Source organism: Camelus bactrianus, chromosome 14 (assembly GCF_048773025.1).
Source record: "Camelus bactrianus isolate YW-2024 breed Bactrian camel chromosome 14, ASM4877302v1, whole genome shotgun sequence".
In the NCBI taxonomy this organism is placed as follows: domain Eukaryota; kingdom Metazoa; phylum Chordata; class Mammalia; order Artiodactyla; family Camelidae; genus Camelus; species Camelus bactrianus.
The window spans coordinates 44,213,381-44,232,616 of NC_133552.1; the positions used below are offsets into that span (position 1 = coordinate 44,213,381).

General features: G+C 40.2%; 1 protein-coding gene across 6 annotated transcripts in view; it reads right to left on the minus strand.

Moving 5' to 3' along the window:
- TBC1D4 (TBC1 domain family member 4) overlaps nt 1–19,236 on the minus strand; it is a 173,818-nt gene that overhangs the window by 54,842 nt on the left and 99,740 nt on the right. For all 6 annotated transcript variants that reach the window (XM_045509148.2, XM_010973548.3, XM_074378326.1 and 3 more), the window contains exons 2-5: nt 15,592–16,158; nt 14,023–14,112; nt 10,367–10,471; nt 974–1,106 (exon numbers count right to left, since the gene is read on the minus strand). In XM_045509148.2, the coding sequence (XP_045365104.1) occupies nt 974–1,106; nt 10,367–10,471; nt 14,023–14,112; nt 15,592–16,158 (895 nt within the window). The remainder of the gene's footprint in view (nt 1–973; nt 1,107–10,366; nt 10,472–14,022; nt 14,113–15,591; nt 16,159–19,236) is intronic.

Sequence of the window (19,236 nt, forward strand, 5' to 3'; positions counted from 1 at the left end):
TTTAAAATTACATTTAAACAGTCCTTGATCACACAGTTGAGTGGATATTCAACAAACACTGCTGTTCATCATCGATTTTCCCATGTGACTATGATGCGCCTGCCAATTGAACAACTTGGATTTGCAATGACTGGTCCATTTTCTGCTTTGTTCTGGAGTCTGCACCCTCCCCATCAACCAGAACACCTATGGTACTGAACTGCATTTACGTGCTCACTAGCCTGTCTTCCTCTCTAGACTATGAGCTTCCTGAAGGCACAGCCCGCATCTCAATCATCTCTGTTTCCCAAGTGTCCAGCAGACCCAGCCCATGGGAGACACTTAACAAATGCTTATTAAATTGTCTTCTCTGGCACTTTAAACCCTTTTCAACCTTTTTTGTTAATAAGAGACAAGGAGAAGAAAGAGAAAGTGAGTCAGTCACTGTCCCCTCATGCCCCTCCCCCTCCTCAAAACATATTTTTATAAAAACTTGCTTTCTGATACCAGGCCTATAATCTGTGTGATATTCAAATGTCCCTCAAAAGCCATGAAGTTTCATTCCTGTTGTAAATTTTAAGGGGGGAGAAAAGAAAAAGAACACATCCTCAAGTGAGAAGGTAATAAAAAGAAAGACTTAAATAAACGGTCGACGCTCTGGGATGGTTTTGCCTCTCTTCATTCATTTGACAAATATTTGGCCAGTTCCCACTGTGCACACAGCAGAGTCTGAAGAACTGTGGGAAATGTAAGTTCCTCCCTTGAGTCTGCCTTCAGAAAAAAAAAAGTAAAAAAATAAAAATAAAAGAGAAAGAGGGGGAAAAAGCCAAGCACCTTGGAGACACTGAGTACAAATTTGACTGGACATGAGAAATGATTTCGGGGGGCTCCTGTTTCACCTCGAAACAAAGAACCATTCAACAAGAGTAGCGACTTTCTCACTCAGCAAATGCCAAAGCAAACTCCTCTCTGCCAAGGCCAACTTATACTGTACCTTCGATCCTTTCACAGAGCTTATGCAAAGAGTGCATAGGGCAGGCCTCACACAGCTTAATCTGGGTCTTGGCGCTCTGCAGGGCAGCGGCCGTACTGAAGGCCTGTTTCAGAGTCAGCATTACCTCATCAACCTGCAAGAAGAAACAGAATCCAGGTCTAGAAAAGTCTGCTTTCATAGTAACACACTAAAAACCCAACGGCAATGTGAGACTTTGTTGATGCTAACAAAATACTAAATAATATGTTGATGCCCACAGAGCTGGAAGAGAGAAAATATTGTCTTGAAGTTAGATCTACAATTAGTTATACATAAAACTGAGAATTAGATGAAATAAGACTCTCTGAATATATGTAATGCAATAATACTGATCTGTTACTTGAAGGCTATTTTTGAATTGCACGGAGTGCTATGCTATCATAGGCAAGTGAGAATCAGGTCCTTGTTTAATTAAAGTAGCATATCAGACAGACATCTCTTAGGAAGTTTTGTCTGCAAAACACAGGGGGCAACAAAGTAAGTTTAACATTCACTTGTGTTAACAGGTATCCTGCTTACTTTATCCTTTTGGACACTTTTTAGTGCAAAAACAAGTGAACACTTGTTTAACCAAAGTTCTAGGGGGAAATGAGTTCAGTAAATGAAATTGGAAGAATTCTATGCATTGGTCTTTTCTCTATGGCTTCTGTTTATTATCAATTTGCATCTGATTCGTGACACTAAGAAGTTCTGACATGGTGCTGGCTAATAGCTGGGTCTCACCTCTGGGCCAGCATCTGGAAAACGGCCAGCTAGTTTCTTCCCTGCTCTTCCAATGAACTTAGTCAAGAAGTTGGAATCAAGCATTCTGGTTGCTTCTTTGAGGTCAACTAACAGCTCACCCTCCAAGCATTGCTAAGTCGACTTCAGGCCAGATCTCCTTCTCTGTGACACAATCATCTGTGTAAAAGAGTGGTTTTCCCAACCACTTGTGGACCTGAGATAAAAGTCCAAGGCCTGCATGGGGAGTTGTGCAGTACCAGGGCTGCATCCAAACTAGATTTCCTATTTCAAATCATTTACCGTGCTTTGTAAATGATGTTTTATTTTGTTTTGTTGTGTTTTTATTAAGGTAACATTGGTTTAAAACTTTATATAAGAGTCATGTGTACAACATTCGATTCAACTTCTGTGTACATTAGAATGTGCTCAACACCAAAGTCTCCTTTTCATCCGTCACCATACAATTGACCCCCTTTACCCATTTTGCTCTCCCTCGCATCCCCCTCCCCTCTGGTAACCACCAATCTGTTCTCTGAATCTATGTGTTTGTTTTTGTTTTTTTATACTCTGCATATGAGTGAAATCATATGGTATTTGTCTTCCCCGTCTGACTTATCTCACTTACCATAATACCCTCAAGGTCCATCCACGTTGTCACAAATGGCAAGATTTTATCTTTTTGTGGCTGAATAATATTCCAGTGTGTGTTTTTGTGGGTGTGTGTGTACGTACATACATCACATCTTTATCCATTCATCTGTCAGCAGGCACTTATGCTGTTACTATATCTTGACTATTGTAAATAACGCTGCAGTGAACACTGGGAGTGCATTTATCTTTTCAAATTAGTATTTTTATTTTCTTTGGATTAAAAGGGGGGTTGCTGGATCATATGGGAGTTCTTTATTCTTAATTTTTTGAGGAATCTGCATACTGTTTTCCATGGTGGCTGCACCAATTTACATTTCCATCAACATACATGGCCAACATGCTCGTGAAAAGATGTTCAGCATCACTAATTAGTAGGGAAATGTATATCAAAACCATGTTACCTCACACCTGTCTTACCAAAAAGACAAGAAATAACAAGTGTTGGAGAGGGTGTGGAGAAAAAAGAACCCTCGTACACATAAACCATGTTTTCTCCTTCCCCTTTGGTCAGATTTAAGAAAAAAAGATATTATTTAAAGGATTTTATCTACTTCTGCATTTGTGCCAATGAGAAGCCTGGAATAAAAAGAAACTTTATTCCACTGATATTACTAAAAGGAGAGCTCAAACACAAAGCAGCCAGTCACTACTCAGTCATGTTTTACTAAAATATTACCAACTTTTTAAAAGGCTTATGAATAATGTCACATCACTCTATGAACAAAAAATAAATTATTCATAAAATAGTCTGTTCTTTCATAATAATTAAAAAACAAAGATTTCGAATTCATGGAAATGAAAACGCTCCCTGTTTTAATGCCTTTGCATTTGCTTTTCATTTGCCTGTGATGTATTCAGAAGCAATTTCAATTACTTGTACAGATGTTTATTTCTGTTTTCTTGTTTCTCATTTACTGAAGGCACTGAAGGGGTTAGTCATCTGCTTCGTGTCCATGTAGGTTTATTATTTGTTATTTAGTAATACCGTGCCATAAAAGGCCTCCAATGGAAATACTGAATTTTCATGTTTTCTCATCTACTTCGAGGTGAAACAGAGGCCATTTCAATGATGGCTGAAATGTGGTTACCAATTTCTCCCAGTGATAAATATTACTAAACACTTCATTTGCCTTCTAAAATGTTAAATGCTGTATTCTTTTAATCTATCATCTTTTTCTCCAGATGGCCTATACATTCTATGGTGGGATCAGAGTAACTAAAAGTTAAATTAGTGTACTATGAATAACTTAATTTTTTTAGTCTAGATAAAACAATAACAAAAAAAAAACCTAAGCAGTGTAACAGGTTAAAAGTAAAGGAATGGGCAAAGACAAATCAATAATGTGGAAACAAAAAGAAAGTATTCTTACCATGACCATCAGGCAAGATTAAATTTCCAGAGAGAAATACAAGATGGAACAAAGAAAGCTGATTTATGATGTTAAAGTGAAAATCCATCATGAAGATAATGCTCATGATCATTGATACACCAAACTTAGGTGGTTTTAGAATAAGAATCAATCAGAATAAGAATCAGAATATGTAAGGACTTCAAAAGATTATCTAGTCTAATTCTCTGGGAAAATCTACCCTTGTTAAACCCATATAAATCCTGAGTCTTATTACCTAGAATTTTGGAGGGGTTTTTTGTTTCTTTTTTTTTTTTTTTTTTTTTTTTTTTGGTTATACTTTCCCTGGATACTACTGTCTGTATCTGAGGATCTGTGGAGTTCTATATTTTCCTTGTTAATGAACATTAGTCACTTCCATTTTTTCCCACACCTTTTAAACCAATTGTGGAGAAAGCAGAAATGGTACATTCCAGAAATCTCAAGGGTGGGTTAAAAAGGGTTAAGCACCTGCCTCAGGTTGTTTTACAAAAGAAGGAAGAAGGACTGAGCATCCAAACTTCCAGCATCACCCTCCTGGGCTCATCTGAACTCTGTACTGTTCATCAATCCATAGCAATTGCTTCAGAGAAGCAACAGAAAATGCTAGTTGTGTATTCTTTGTACTCAGAGAAGATAAGTCAGCAGGTGCGGTTTTGCAATATTTTGTCTTTCACAACTGCCAAGCCACATCAATCATACCACTGCTTAGACATGTAACATTTGACTGTTCGTTTTATTCCATATGTCAGCTGCTTGAAACATCCTCCTTTAGACAGGAAATTGACATTTAATTTTTCCTCTGGCTTGCAGTTCTGATGTCTCACTAATCTGTTGAGATGCTTACTGATGAAATTAGAGTAAATAGGATTTCAAAGAGTCTAGCATAGGCCCCGTTCTGAAGAATAATGGTGCAAAACTGATTCTGATACAGTTTCCATGTACTATGAAGACATCCTCAGCCAGTCTGCTCTGCTGCCTTAGTCACAGAGCTTCTGAAGCTGGAAAAATGCAGCATGTTCCCAGAGTCTCTACTCTGACTCCTTGCTTCAAAACCTCATTCTACATACATGAGGGTAAAATGAAAATACTGAAAACTACAAACAGAACAAAACTTGTAAAAGAGGTTGGAAATAAGAAGGTTTTACAGTTTTCCTTTTGGTGTAGGTTATCCAGTAATCAGAGATTAACCAGCACCTAGAAAATGATTGCCTGAAGCTAAGAGTAATGCACTCCATCCCTCAGAATACACTAAGCAGGCACCTGCTATCCTAGAAAGGACTAGGGGGTATGACTACAATAAGAATGGTCTTAACCTTGTAGGATTCACAACCCAGTGGAGTAGAAAGTTATATGAACAAATAAATAAGAGAAAGGATTTGCAGGAACTGTTTAGAGACCTGTGGACAAGGTGGAGCAAGAGAACTGACAAGAAAGCTACTAAAGGAGTCAATTCCAGGGGAGAGAAGCAAGATGGCGGAGTAGAAGGACTCTTGTAGCTCACCCTCTCCCACAAATGCACCAGAACTCACATCTACAGACCCACTCAGCCAACCAGAGCAGCTGCCAAACTCTGACAGAACATCGCCCTCTTCGAAAGACAAAGACACCAAAAATCTGGTAGAAGAAAAGGAAAAAAGAAAGAAGAAAAAACAAAACAGTGTGGAACCGGTCCTGCGGGGAGGGAGCAGCAAAGGAGGACTGGCGCTCGTTCGAGAGGCCAGCAGGACAGAGGGGGAGCCTCCGAGGATCAGATCTGCCCTGAGCACCCCTTGTCTGACAGAACTAAGTTAAATGGGCACAAAGGGTCCCTGTGACACCCAGGCCAAGACGTGAGCTGGCAGCTGGGGCCGGGACAGGCCGCCTGAGCCAGGTGGAGAACTGGGGAGGCTGCACTGAGGCAGCCCCAGGGGACTGCAGGGGGCTGCATGCCGTGGCTGGGAGGGGATATGGAGCAGAACCACCTTGGTCCCCCATAAATTGCAAAAAAAAGCAAAACAACATGGCTCATGTGCCCTGGGGGGAGGGGTGCCATAGCCTTTAACTCCTCAGACCCATGGCGCCATTACTGGAGCTTCTTGTGAGAAGAGAGGTGGGGCTCAGCCACAGCAGCCATCTCATCGTGTGTGCAGCACCAGGGCGGGGGCGGGGCCAAGACCTGAATCCGCACCCAGGGGCTCTGAAACCTCCTAGGCAGGACTGACACTTATTTACAGCCCGACGCAGATAGGATCTTTCTGCCCTGGCACCTCAGAGAACTCATGCCGCCAGGACAAGCAAGGAGCTGAGATTTGGCACAGAGCACGGGCAGGGCTGTTCCATGGTCTTCCCCGAGCCCACCTAAGGAGCACTGACCCGAGGCGAAGAGGGCAGCTGCACAGAACAGCTGAGTGACCAGTGCCGGGAGAGGGCTGGCGGTTACCCCCTTCCTGGCAGGAACGCGGCACCTGACCACAGTGCGTGGAGGGGGCGCGATCCACCCACCTGCCTCATCAGAGTGCAGCATCTGACTGTGGCATTGGGAGGGGGAGTGACCCGCCCGCCCACCCACCACAGTGCCAGAGAGATATGAGCAATATGAAGAAGCAGAGGAACCAATCCCAATTAAAAGATCAAGAGAAATACCCTGAAAGCACAGTCAAGGAAATAGACATTGATGGCCTACTAGTTCAAGATTTCAAAAAAGGACTGGTCAAAATACTGAAGAAACTAAAAGAAATAGTGTTTAGAGATATAAAATATGTCAAAAATTAAATAGAAGCTATAAAGAACCAAGTAGAATTAGTAAACTCATTTGCTGAGATGAGAGCTGACCTAAAGGCTAGGCAAAGCAGGCTAGATAATGCAGAGGAACGAATAAGTGACCTAGAAGACAGGACAACAGAAAGCACCCAATCAGAACAGATGAGAGAAAAACAATGAAAACAATATAAGGGACCTATGGGATAATATAAGGCATGCCAATCTAAGCATAATAGGAGTTCCAGAGGGAAGAAAGAACAAAGGGGATTGAAAAGGTCTTTGAAAAAATCATGACTGAAAATCTCCCAAACCTAAAGAAGGAATCAGATATTCAAGTACAGGAGACTCAGAGGGTCCCAAACAGGAAGAACCCAAACAGACCCACACCAAGACATATCATAATCAAGATGGCGAGAGTCAAGGATAAAGAAATGATCCTAAAGGCAGCAAGAGAAAAACAAAGTGAGTTACAAGGGAACCCCCATAAGGCTCTCAGCTGATTTCTCTACACAAACACTACAAGCCAGAAGGGAGTGACAAGATATATTCAAAGTCCTGAACGAAAAAAAGATGCAGCCTAGGATACTCTATCCAGCAAGGATATCCTTTAGAATAGAAGGAGAGATAAAGAACTTCACAGACAAGCAAAAACTAAAACAGTTTAGCAACACTAGACCCATGCTAAAAGAAATATTGACAGGTCTACTCTAAACAGAAAAGAAGCAGGATGCTACAAAAATGAGAAACTCATAACTGGAAAGGTGATAACTACCATTAATTACAAATAGAATAAACACAAAATTGTAAAAGAAGACATCTAAATTATTAAGAGTGGGAAAGGGAAGCAAGGAAAGCCACTGTGGAAAACAGTATGGAGATTCCTCAAAAGACTAGGAATAGACTTACCATATGACCCAGGAATCCCGCTCCTGGGCATATATCCAGAAGGAACCCTACTTCAAAATGACACCTACACCCCAATGTTCATAGCAGAACTACTTACAAAGGCCAAGTCATGGAAACAGCCTAAATGTCCACTGACAGATGACTGGATAAAAAAGATGTGGTGTATTTATACAATGGAATATTATTCAGCCACAAAAACCAACAACATAACGCCATTTGCAGCAACGTGGATGTTCCTGGAGAATGTCATTCTAAGTGAAGTAGGCCAGAAAGAGAAAGAACAATACCATATGAGATCACTCATATGAGGAATCTAAAAACAAAACAAAACATAAATACAAAACAGAAACAGACTCATAGACATAGAATACGAACTTGTGGTTGCCAAGGGGGCAGGGGGTGGGAAGGGACAGACTGGGATTTTAAAATGTAGAATAGATAAACAAGATTATACTGTATAGCATAGGGAAATATATACAAGATCTTTTGGTAGCTCACAGCGAAAAAAAAAAGTGACGATGAATATACGTATGTTCATGTATAACTAAAAAATTGTGCTCTACACTGGAATTTGACACAACATTGTAAAATGACTATTACTCAATAAAAAAATGTTTAAAAAAAAAGGAGTCAATTCCTGCAAAAGAGCTTCAGAAAAGGCTTCACTAGGATAGGATCTTAGAGCAGGGTCCTAAAAAATACACCGTAAAAGGAAGGGGTTTCAAGTCACAGCAGAGCAAAGCTGGGCTTGCTTCGAGGCCAATGAAGCAGGAGGAAAGATAATGTGAAAATAGATAAAGAGATACATGCAATCTTCTTGCACAGTCATTGGGTGGACCCTTGAGGTTGACACAGTTGCCTTCCCCACCTGACGGTCTAAGAGCAGTGAGTGCTGGCCTCCTCTGACAGGCGGCCAACAGTGACCTCAGAAGTTCAGCTGCACTTCTGTGAGCCCCGCCACTCACATCTCAGATCCTTGACCTCCTGTGTCCACTACATGAACCATTTGTGGCTTCAGTTGCAAGCCAAATAAAAGCAGCATCACACTAATCTTCACAGCAGCCTCTGCAGTCTGGCCTAGAGACGGCTTTGGACACAGAACAGCACATCACTTGTGAGGACACAAAAGGATAAGCTTTTCCGTGGGGATGGAGAAGAATGAGGAAGACTTCTGCCAAGCTAGACAATTGAGATTTGCCCCTTAACAAGAAGGCATAAACTGTCTTTTAGTGAGAAATAAAACTAGAGCATAATGTAAAAAGTGGGTAAGTAACAGATTAAACCCATGGCAGGGAGACTGGTTAGGACACTAATGCAATAGTCTAACTAATGCAACAGTCCCAGTAAAGAAGATAAATGCACAGAATTAGGTACTAGACAGAGATGGAAAAAGGAGAGATGGATTTAAGGACATTTCTTTTTCTTTGTCTTTTATTTATTTATTTTTTTTTTGACTTATGGCAGGGTGTTTATTGTGGCAGGGTTTATGATAGCTCAAACATGAAAAGAATCTAAACAGCCAGCAACAGGAGATTTAGTGAAATAATGATGCAACAGCTCTGTGAGGGAACTGTATAGGGCCGTTAAAATGGGGGCCCTCCTGATTGAATTACATCCCCTTTCCCCGACCTCTCCGTGGTAGCATATGTGATCACTGCAGTTTCACATATACTTGTGGATTTCTTGGATGGCTTTCTGCATTTCCCACCTGATGCTAAGCCTCACGAGGGCCAGGATTCTGTCTCTTATGTTCAGTATCAAATGTTAGGGACATTTCTGTCTTTACGTTTATAGGATTCGGTGAACAAGTGGATGTAAGTGGTACAAGAAAATGCATTACGGTGTCTAAAGTGGGAAGTTGGGTAAATGGAGCTGCCAAAACAAACTATGAAATATATGACAGGTTCTGGAAAGGTAGGAGAGTGGGGGATCTAGAACGTGGTGGAAGAATCAGCCTTAGACAGGAGGAGGGGGGCAAGCCGGGCAGGGGATGGGTGTGGAGTGAGGCAAGGGTGGCAGATAACCCTATGCTATCATTTTCTACCTAACTCTTCCTTGGCTGGCATTTTCCAGGGTGGTATCTTTGGTTCTCTTTGGCTTTCTCTCTTTTTCTTCCCCCAGGTGCTCATTCACACCCATGCCTTCAACTATCCTTTACATAACAACTCTCCAATGTCTATCTCAAGTTCTGAACTGAACCTATCATACAGAGGTCACCGGGACATCAACACATGGATTTTTCACAGGTATGGCTAACTACCAAGAGTGAAAACAAAACTCAAATGGAACTCTCTCAAATAAGAAACTGTTAGTGGTGGGCATGCTCTATTCCCTAGAAGAAAAGGCTGAGAAGCAGAGGGCACAGGTCAGAAAGCATCTTTGCAGCAATTCATTCCCTTTCTTCTTTATTCCTCGACTCAGAGACCACACTAGGAATACAAAAGGAAAGAGTTACCAGGAAGGATGCCACGTGCATCGAGGCAACAATGAGCATGCTGCCTGGCTTATTCTGTACCATCTAAGTGGTGTGTGTTTCCCTGGGGGAAATGGAAAGGAAGAAACAAAATCATTCTCTACCCTGTTAATATAAGCATGATCTACTTTGAGATGTTAGAGCAACTGAGAGCATAAGAGGTCTTCTTATCTTCTTACATGAGCAATGGACGAAGTAACAGTTCTGTTATTAGTCTTTTCCCAACTTTTAAAAATACTCCTGGTAACATGACTTGTTAAACTCAAGAAAGTTAAAGGCTTAAAAATGACCATGACCACTTGTTTCTGTTTTTCTATTGAGGTGCTGCTTCAAAGGGTAGAGACGTATTTCTAGATGCGCTCTTCTCTTTCCACTGTTGGCTGTTCAGTGAGGCTTGGGTTCATCAGAAACACGTCTCCCGATAGCAGGAGGTGTGGGCTGGCGCTCACAGACAGCAGTCACACGACTTACCAGAGATTCACTGGCACACTGGAACACGTAACAGATATACTGGCTCAGCCCAGGCTCCGGCGACTCCCGGCAGATAAAGCCGAAGTGATCGACATGCTTTATACCCTAGAGAAGGAAGAAGAGCAGTGCTGATGGGATTACATCCTTTTAACCAACACTGTGGAACCAGTACTGTGCTTTCACACTTGCATGAATTTCTCCTTCACTGCACTGTCACAGGGGACATCGTGTCAGGGCAAACTTCTACAGTGGCCTTCTGATACATAAAATAAAGAGTGAGACCAGCTCAGATTGTTTTGTTTCTGGCAAACACTCTGTGACTCAGGGCCACAGGAGGAAAAAAAATGATGGCATAAGCCACTGTCTTTTGTAATAAAACTGTGTTTGCAAGCCGTGGAGTTTGCAATTTATCGGTCTTTAAACAGGCAGTCGGATGATTCATCATAAACCTTGTTCTTGTTTATATGAGGCTGAGAATCATAAAAAATGATGCTGCTCTGATTAAATGGCATGCAATTCCCTACTGTGTGCATTAAAAGTACTAGAATATTTGTACTTCTATTTATAGACATTCGAGGAGCCACAATTGTTCGAAGACTAATGCATTAAAGAAATTACTGCAGGTGTCAACTATCCAAATTCACAAATCTGTACTTCCTGAATACAGGCTAAAAAACCTCAGCTGTACTTAATAAAACATTCTGAATCATCTAAGAATTTTAAGCAGCCTGAATACATACATATCATTTAGTAGACAGCACCTTGATATTTTAATAGCAAGCTCAGTACCTTGAAAAGCCAGGAAGATAAAAAATTTACAGTTGTTCTGCACTCACCTAAATCCCAGTGAAAAGAAAACTTTGGAGTCAGAAGGTTTGTGCTTCAGTCTGGGTTCAACCAATCTATGGGGTATGAGAGACTGTGCTGCGTTGCTAAAAATTAACTCTGAGGCTCCATTTCTCGTTATAAAATAATAGTCATGGCACCTCGGCTCAGAAATGTTTGAGATTTTTAGAACAGAAATATCTATTATAGTTCTTGGTATGTTTGATAAACAGTAACCACTATTCTTTGTAATAATAAGCTCAACCTGTCCAATGGATATGGAAAAAGGAAATCAACTCTGATAAAAAGAAAGAAGTCAATAAGGAGGAATGAGGTTACAATTCACAAAGTGAAAAGTAAGCTCCATCTGACATAACTCACTCAGGATTAAAGAATTTCTTCTACTGGCTTAGTACTAAATGGGGAAAATCTATAAGACCTCGTTAGCTCAGCGAATTTTCAGGCAGTGGTAATGTTTCCAGTAAAGAGGACCACTCCTTTATTCCTCATGCTTGCCAGGGACACAGTCTTACTGATTTTGAAGAAAGAAACATTTGTCAGTGGAGGTGTGCAGTGTTAAGAGGTGCACCTGTTCCCAAATGCGGCCACCCTCTAGCAGCTCAACTCTGTGGAGGGAAGTCAAAAGAACAGAGCCACTTGGTGAGGAGCAGAGATAAACCTGGCAGTTATTCTGACCAAAGGCCTCTGCACAAAACTTCCTCACATTTTTGTTTAATTCTTTTTCTGAACCAGAATGTCAGATATATAAGCTTGCTGAAGGAAGGAAGGAAGGAAGGAAGGAAGGAAGGAAAGAAAGAAAGAAAGAAACAAACAAACAAACAAACAAGCAAAGAGAGAGAAACAAAAAGGAAGGAAGAAAGAAAGAAAAAAAGAAAGAAAGAAAGAAAGAAGCAAAGAGAGAGAAACAGAAAGGAAGGAAGGAAGAAAGAAAGAAAAAGAAAGAGAAAGAAAGAAAGAGAGAAAGAGAGAAAGAAAAAAGAAAAGAAAAGAAAAGAAAAGAAAAGAAAAGAAAAGAAAAGAAAAGAAAAAAAAGAAAAAAGAAAAGAAAAGAAAAACCTCATTTGAACTGTCAGTTTTATATATTTGGTTTAGTCAGGATTTTTGGTTTGTTTTTGGTTTTTTTTTTTCTTTTTCTTTTTTTTTTTCCCATCCTTTTTTTTCCCCTCTGGATGTTCAATGGGCATTGTGAGTTTCCTTACTGGGAAGCTCAGGGAGAGAGGGAGGGAGAGTTACAGCCTTTTCAGATGATGCCTCTTGCTCTGAGGAACAGGAACTACGCTGGTTTGTACACCACTCTCTCCTCAGCACTTAGCAAAAGACCCAACTTGCAGAAATATTCATTCAACATTTACTGAACACCTGAGTGTTAAGCTCTGTCTTAACCCAGCTTATTCTGATGCCCTATAGAATAAGACAGCACAGAATAAGACACCTGCCCTCACAAAGCTTTTATGATCATACAAAGACACCCCCGCCCCCCACAGGGAAACGCGTAATTAAAAGAATGCTTAATAAATACATTTTCAGTTAAATTGAGTAACCTTTCTACCAAATTTTTTGTCTTTTAAACAGAAATTTAGAAATTTGCAATATATTTTTCCTATACTCAGATGCTGCCTCTCTAAATTATTAGAGTAAAAAAATTTAATCTTTACAACATAACTTTATGTCTCCATATAAGAGAACAAATATTAAAACAAAATATTAGAAGTGAAACCGCATTAGCTGAGGCCGAGGAGAATAAAGATACCTTGTAATAGCCTACAAATTAAAAAGAATATGCAAAGGAATATATATGTATAACTGAGTCACTATGCTGTACACCAGAAATCAACCCAACATTGTAAACCAACTATACTTAAAAAAAAAAGACATACAAAAGCTTGTCATTTTTGAAGGGAAGAATGTCTTAATATAATACCTATGACACTGCTAACTTCAAAACTAAAAAAAAAAAAAAAGGAAGAAAGAAAAGGCAGTCTTGGTTTTTTCAACATTAAAACATAGGAAGGGGCCTTGGCAAGGTCCAGGTCCCTGATGGTACATCTAAGGCGCATCTGCTGGGAAAGAAGCTAATGCTTCTCTATTCCAGGAACCTCTCAGAGGCGCCTCTGCCGTTCTAACCTCACTACATTCAGCTTTACATGCTCCCTCTATTCCAACGTCTTCAGAAATTCTTGCTATGTTTACTCCACGTAACTAAAGTAGCTCTAACTTTGGGCTAGATATTTTAAATTATTATGATGGTACTTAGGACATTACTTAACGTTTAGTGCCCTTGGACATATTGTACAGATTATTTTTAAAACTTTCAAACACACAATTTGAGAATTAAAAATAAATAAAAGGGCAAAGATAGATATCAAAAACTTCTTTTCAATATTTACATGAATAAACTTGAAAGCACTAGTTCTCCTTTTACTACTTTCTAGGGTACAAAGAGCCAACATGACTCAGTGACACCCACAAGATCCAGCGCCCAAGATTCTGAGAAACACTAACTAGGGAGATAAAAGAGTTCAAAAGAACTCATCACCACAAAAATTCCTTCCACCTCTTTGACGAAGTGACGCTATGAGACAGGATTGATGAAAATAGGACAAATATGATACCTGAGGGACCTGGACAGGATTTGGTTAATACCACAGACCCACATATATGAACACTCTAAGTTTAAGATAAATCTACTTTAAAAAAAAATGGTTTAAAGACTAAAACCTGAAGAGGTTTAAGCTCAGTTATTCTTTGGTTAATTCAGAAACAAGACTTAGTTGGTTTCTTCAAATACTACGATCTACTACAATACATACCTGGGAACAAGAAGAGATATCTTTAAAATTCTTCTCTAGCACAACTGATTTAGTGTCTGGACTGATAAGGTTAATCTCAAACCGCCCGACCTTCAAAATAAAAACAGTCCAAGTAATTTCAACTTACAAGAACCTAACATCCATCTTACTTTACAATTAAATATTTGACCAGTAATATAGATTCAAATGCTGTCTCCCAGATACACATATTCACCTGTGTGTCAACATCCAATCCAATCAAAATTTCAACCCCAATTGACAGCTGTCTGAAAATATTCCTTCCTTTTATCTAGAAATCATGAAAATTAAGTTGCTCTCAATTTATAAGAAACCATTTTTTTCCAGATTAGAAATTACTCTTTCCCACCCCAAAAAGCAACCTTTCCTCATTTTGTGATTTCTATAAATGTCAATTAACCAGTTACAATTTATAATCATATTTTCTCACAAATGATCAACAGAAAAGATATACTTGCAATTAAGCAGATAAATTTTTTAAATTTTTAAATAAATAACCATTTAGAAAAATTTAACAACATGGACTCTGGCTGGCTAAGAAAGAGAACAAATCAAATAGTCCAAGCAAGAGAGGAAACTCAGTTATTACCAAAGAAAAGAGTACAGACACTTTAGATACATGCCTAGAGATATCAAGAACAAAACAAACAAAACAAAACAAAACCACCCATGAACTTCTGATAAAGCAAATATTACCCACTGGAACTGTCTATCATGGTACACTGTGGAATTTCCTTCTCAGGGACTCCTTGCAATAGAATAAAAGGACAGTTACTCCTTTTCTCAAGAAAACTCAAATCTGGGAGAACTCCAATTAATCCTCAAAGCTAAGAATTAATTAAAGAAACTACAGGCATTGTTAAGAATTAGGTTCTTTTAAGTGAAACTTGACATTTTCTATACCCTGTACAACTTCAAAAGCTACCTTTTACAATTAAGAATTACCTTTTACACCTATAATACAGCTTGCACCCCAATTAATAACTGATTTAATTTAGTAACTGATCCAGTAAATTATGAAGCTGGTGATGTTTCTTTAACCTCTCTTTTGTGTGACAGAGAAAATAGGTCTATTCTCATCTGAAAATACAATTATGAGTCTCTGGACTTTTTTTTTCTCTCTAGAAAACTCTTTCTCCTCCATGACGATTCACACTCTCCTAGATTCACATCTCCAAACCCTTTATAAAACTGGCTTTCTGCAGTCATTAAAAAAAAAAAAAAACCACATAGATTTAAGAATCAGCCTAAGACAGATGCTGGTGATGCTAAGATGCGATCCTTATTCTCCCCACGAATCTTCCATGATGCTCCTTTAAGTGCTTCTCTTCCTCTCCCTTCCCTGCTCCCTTTTTTCTTATATTCCATGTCTGCCTCTTATCCCCCCACTACTTTCCTTTGTTTGCTCCCTCCTCCATCTGCCTTCTCTGTCTCCCAGAAGGTAAGACCTAAAAGTTGGATGCTTGGGAACTGAGGAACAAGGAGGGGCCGGTAGCTTCCGTTTAGCAAAGGATGGCGAAACACCCCGCGAGCCCGCGGCCAGGGCAGCACCTGGAACAGCATGGTTCTGTTCTTCTCCGAGTCGGACGGCTGGACGTGGCTGGGAGCGCTGGCGTGCCGCCTCCGCGGCTGTGGTTTCTGGCTGTTCTCGTGAACTTTCCTTTGCAGGACGCCGGTGACGCTGCTGCACCGAGACCGGAACTCCTGCTGTTCATCAAAGCCGGAATCTTCCAAAATCCGCTCGGGGAAGCAGACTCGAGAGCTGGACGGCCCAGGCTGGCTGGGCGTGGGGGATAAGGCGGCGTGGGTGTCGGTGGCGCCATCCTCTTCCTCGGCCAGAACGTCTGCGGGGGACGGGGGCGCGCTGGCCTCCTCCGACAGCGCCGGCTCCTCGCCCTGGGCCTTCAGGCGCTGCTGCTCGTGCAGGCTGAACTGCTCGATGCAGTCGTCGATGAGGCTGGACGGCGCCTTCTTGTGGGTCACGGTCACCTTGCCGCAGTACAAGACTTCGAACTTCTGAGAGTTGTAAAAGGCGTCCTCGTTGTCTTTGCCAGGCTTGGCATCTTCCTTCATGGCAGCTTTCGATAACTGCCTTATGCTGCTGATAACATCGGGAACCTGGGAAAGAATTAAAAATCCTCACTTCAGTCAAGTATTTAGAGATAATTTATGTTTACCTAGGTCTGTTATTATCACAGGGAATGCATGCTCATCCTAAATGATAAATCATATCATATCCTTTGAGTACTTTTAAAAGTTGACATCATAAATTTAAATCCCATCCTTAAGTCATTTATGTCCGATAGTGTAATTTAAGTTTATGCTTTATCTTATGTAGGGTCTGACAGCCAGTCTCTACTTTTTATACTTTCCCCACTTAAATGTATTCGTTTCCCAAAATCAAGAGGCCACTGCCAATCGTAGCATCTCCTTTAAGTACTTTAAAAAGTTATGAGTAAAAAGGAAAAAAAAAAAAGTTACTAAAATGAGTAAATAAAAGTAACACACCAATACCAACCATAACTGAAAAAAATTAATAAAGTTATTATGAGCCTCAGCTGACAACAACCAAAGTTCCAACAATGAGAATAAAATAAACTTTCTGGATAAAGAGATTAAAATCCAGACACCCCGCATCAGTAATAGTCATCATGGAAAATGTACACTAAAATCAGGGAGGCAGTGGGAGGAGGGTGTAGCTCAACGGTAGAGGGCATGCTTAGCATGCAGGAGGTCCTGGGTTCAAGCCCCACTACCTCCATTAAGACAAATTTTTTTTTTCAAATAAAACTTTGGGAAAACACCATTACACACCTATGAGAATGGCTAACATGGAAAAGATCAAGTGCCTCCTGGGATGTGGAGCAACTGGAATGCTCAGACATTGTATGCAGAAATGTAAAATGGCACAGCCACTTTAGGAGTTTGGCAGTGGCTGAGGAGTTAAACATAGATCTTTCTCACGACCACAGACAGTCCACTCCTGGAGATTTAGCTAAAAGCCCTGAAAACATATGTCCACAGAAAGGCTTCTACATAAATATTCATAGACACCTTAGTCACAATACCCCAAAACTGGAAACAACCCAAATGTTCATCAACAAGTCAACACTCACTAATTACCAGGGAAATGCAAAGCAAAACCACAATGAGACATCTCCTTACACCCGCTGGAATGATTATCATCAAAAAGACATCATCAAAAAGTACTGGGGAGGATATGGAGAAAAAGGAAACCCTTGTGCACTGTTAGTGGATATGTAAATCAGTGCAGTCATTATGGAAAACAGTATGGAGGTTCCTAAAATAGTAAATTAAAAAAAAAAAGGAATTACCGTATGATCCAGCAATTCCACTTCTGGGTATGTATTCAAAAGAAAGAAAATCACTCTCTTGAAAAGATATCTGCACCCCTGTGTTCATTACAGCATTATTCACAATAGCCAAGACATGGAAACAACCTAAGTCAACCTAAGTGTCCATGAAAAAATAAATGGAGACAGAAAATGTGATAAATGAAGTATATGGCCCTCTTCAATCTACTCTCCAAAGTGAAAACGATCCTCTTTAAACTTGTCATGTTGCTCACCTGCAAATCCTCCAAGCTCCCTTAAGACTAAAAGACAAAATCCCTACAATATTATACAGGGCCCTCACTCTCTCCATATGTCCTACGTATAGACTAAATGCTCACTGTAGCCACACATCCTCCACACGACCTTTAGAAAGTCCACCTGGATTCACATCTTTTTGTCCTCAGCCCATTTCCTCTGACCTTACCCCTACCACCCTCCCTCTCTCACTCACTCTGCTCCAGCCATACTGGCCTCTGAGCTGTTCTCTGAACATGCTAGGTACACTCCTCCCCCAAGGTCTCTGAACTCCATGCTCCTCCCCCAGATAACTGCATGTTTCACTCATCATTGCATTTAAATCCATGCTCTGATGTCACCTTGTGAGGCAGCATCCATCCCCCATCCCAAAACCCCAAAACACACACACACACAGAGTCAGAGCCAGCATTCCCCTGGAATTTTCCCCCATTTTATCACTCTCTGTAGCACTAATCTTTTAACATTCTGTATAATTTATTTGCTAGAATGTAAGCCCCAAAAGGTGGTGATACTGATGTATTTCCCCCCATTTTTCCCTTGTATCCCCAGAGTCTCGAATAAGACCTGGTACAAGGTGGAGCCTCAATATGTGTTATTGGGGAAAAAAACTTTCTGGGGGGTAACTTTTACCTTTGTGAAAGAGCATCTTACACGCAAGGTTGCTTCACATTCAGACATATATATGGTGTTTCTTCTAATCTTCTAGCATCAGTTCTAAAACCAGAATTCCTTCTCTTTCACATATTTGGGATACACTGCCAGAGCATTCACAGTTAAAAGTCACAAGATTTTCAGCTTGCTAGTTGAGTATTTCCTATGAAAGAATAAAGTCCAAATGCTATAGTTTCACTGACTCACCCTGAACACTTGACATATCTCCGGGGAAGTCAGATGTTTTGTACTAACACATGATCAGCAACCTTAGCCCCCTGTCATTTGCTTTTTGCCTTCATATCTGACAAGGGCCAAAGCTACAGAGAGTGAACTAGACCTTCAACCCAAAAAAAAGTACAGTGATTCTAGTGGGTGACGAAAAGCCCTAAGATAGATGACTCCCTCCTTCTGCACTTAGTGTATTTCATTAAATACTTTTCATCTCATTTTGCAACCCTGGTGCTCCTAAATTTCCAAAGTGTAGAATTTGCCTACATCTCAGAGTCTGATGAAGATTCGATGCCAATTCAAGGCAAAGGTTTTATAGTATGGATTTTTTTTTGAACCTGCAGAATTTTGATGTGATCAGAAATATTTTAATGATTATTAGAGTTATATTCTATCAGACACCACAAATAAAGTCATTTTGACCTTAGTTGTATCATGTTTGTACTTTTTCTCTAACATTCTATTGAGAGCTGTTACGTGAAGAACGGATTAGTGGCTAAATTTCTATAGTCTCACAGGACACTTTCTTGCAGCCACAGGGAAAAGCTCAACACGTAAATATAATTCCTTTAATGACTCAGTTTATATAAGCAAAGCTCATCATCTTGACTAAACTGAGTCAGTAATTTAATCTTTCAATAATCTGAATTCTTAACTGTACCATAAAACACAGATTCTTTAATATCTTCTCTCAAATCAT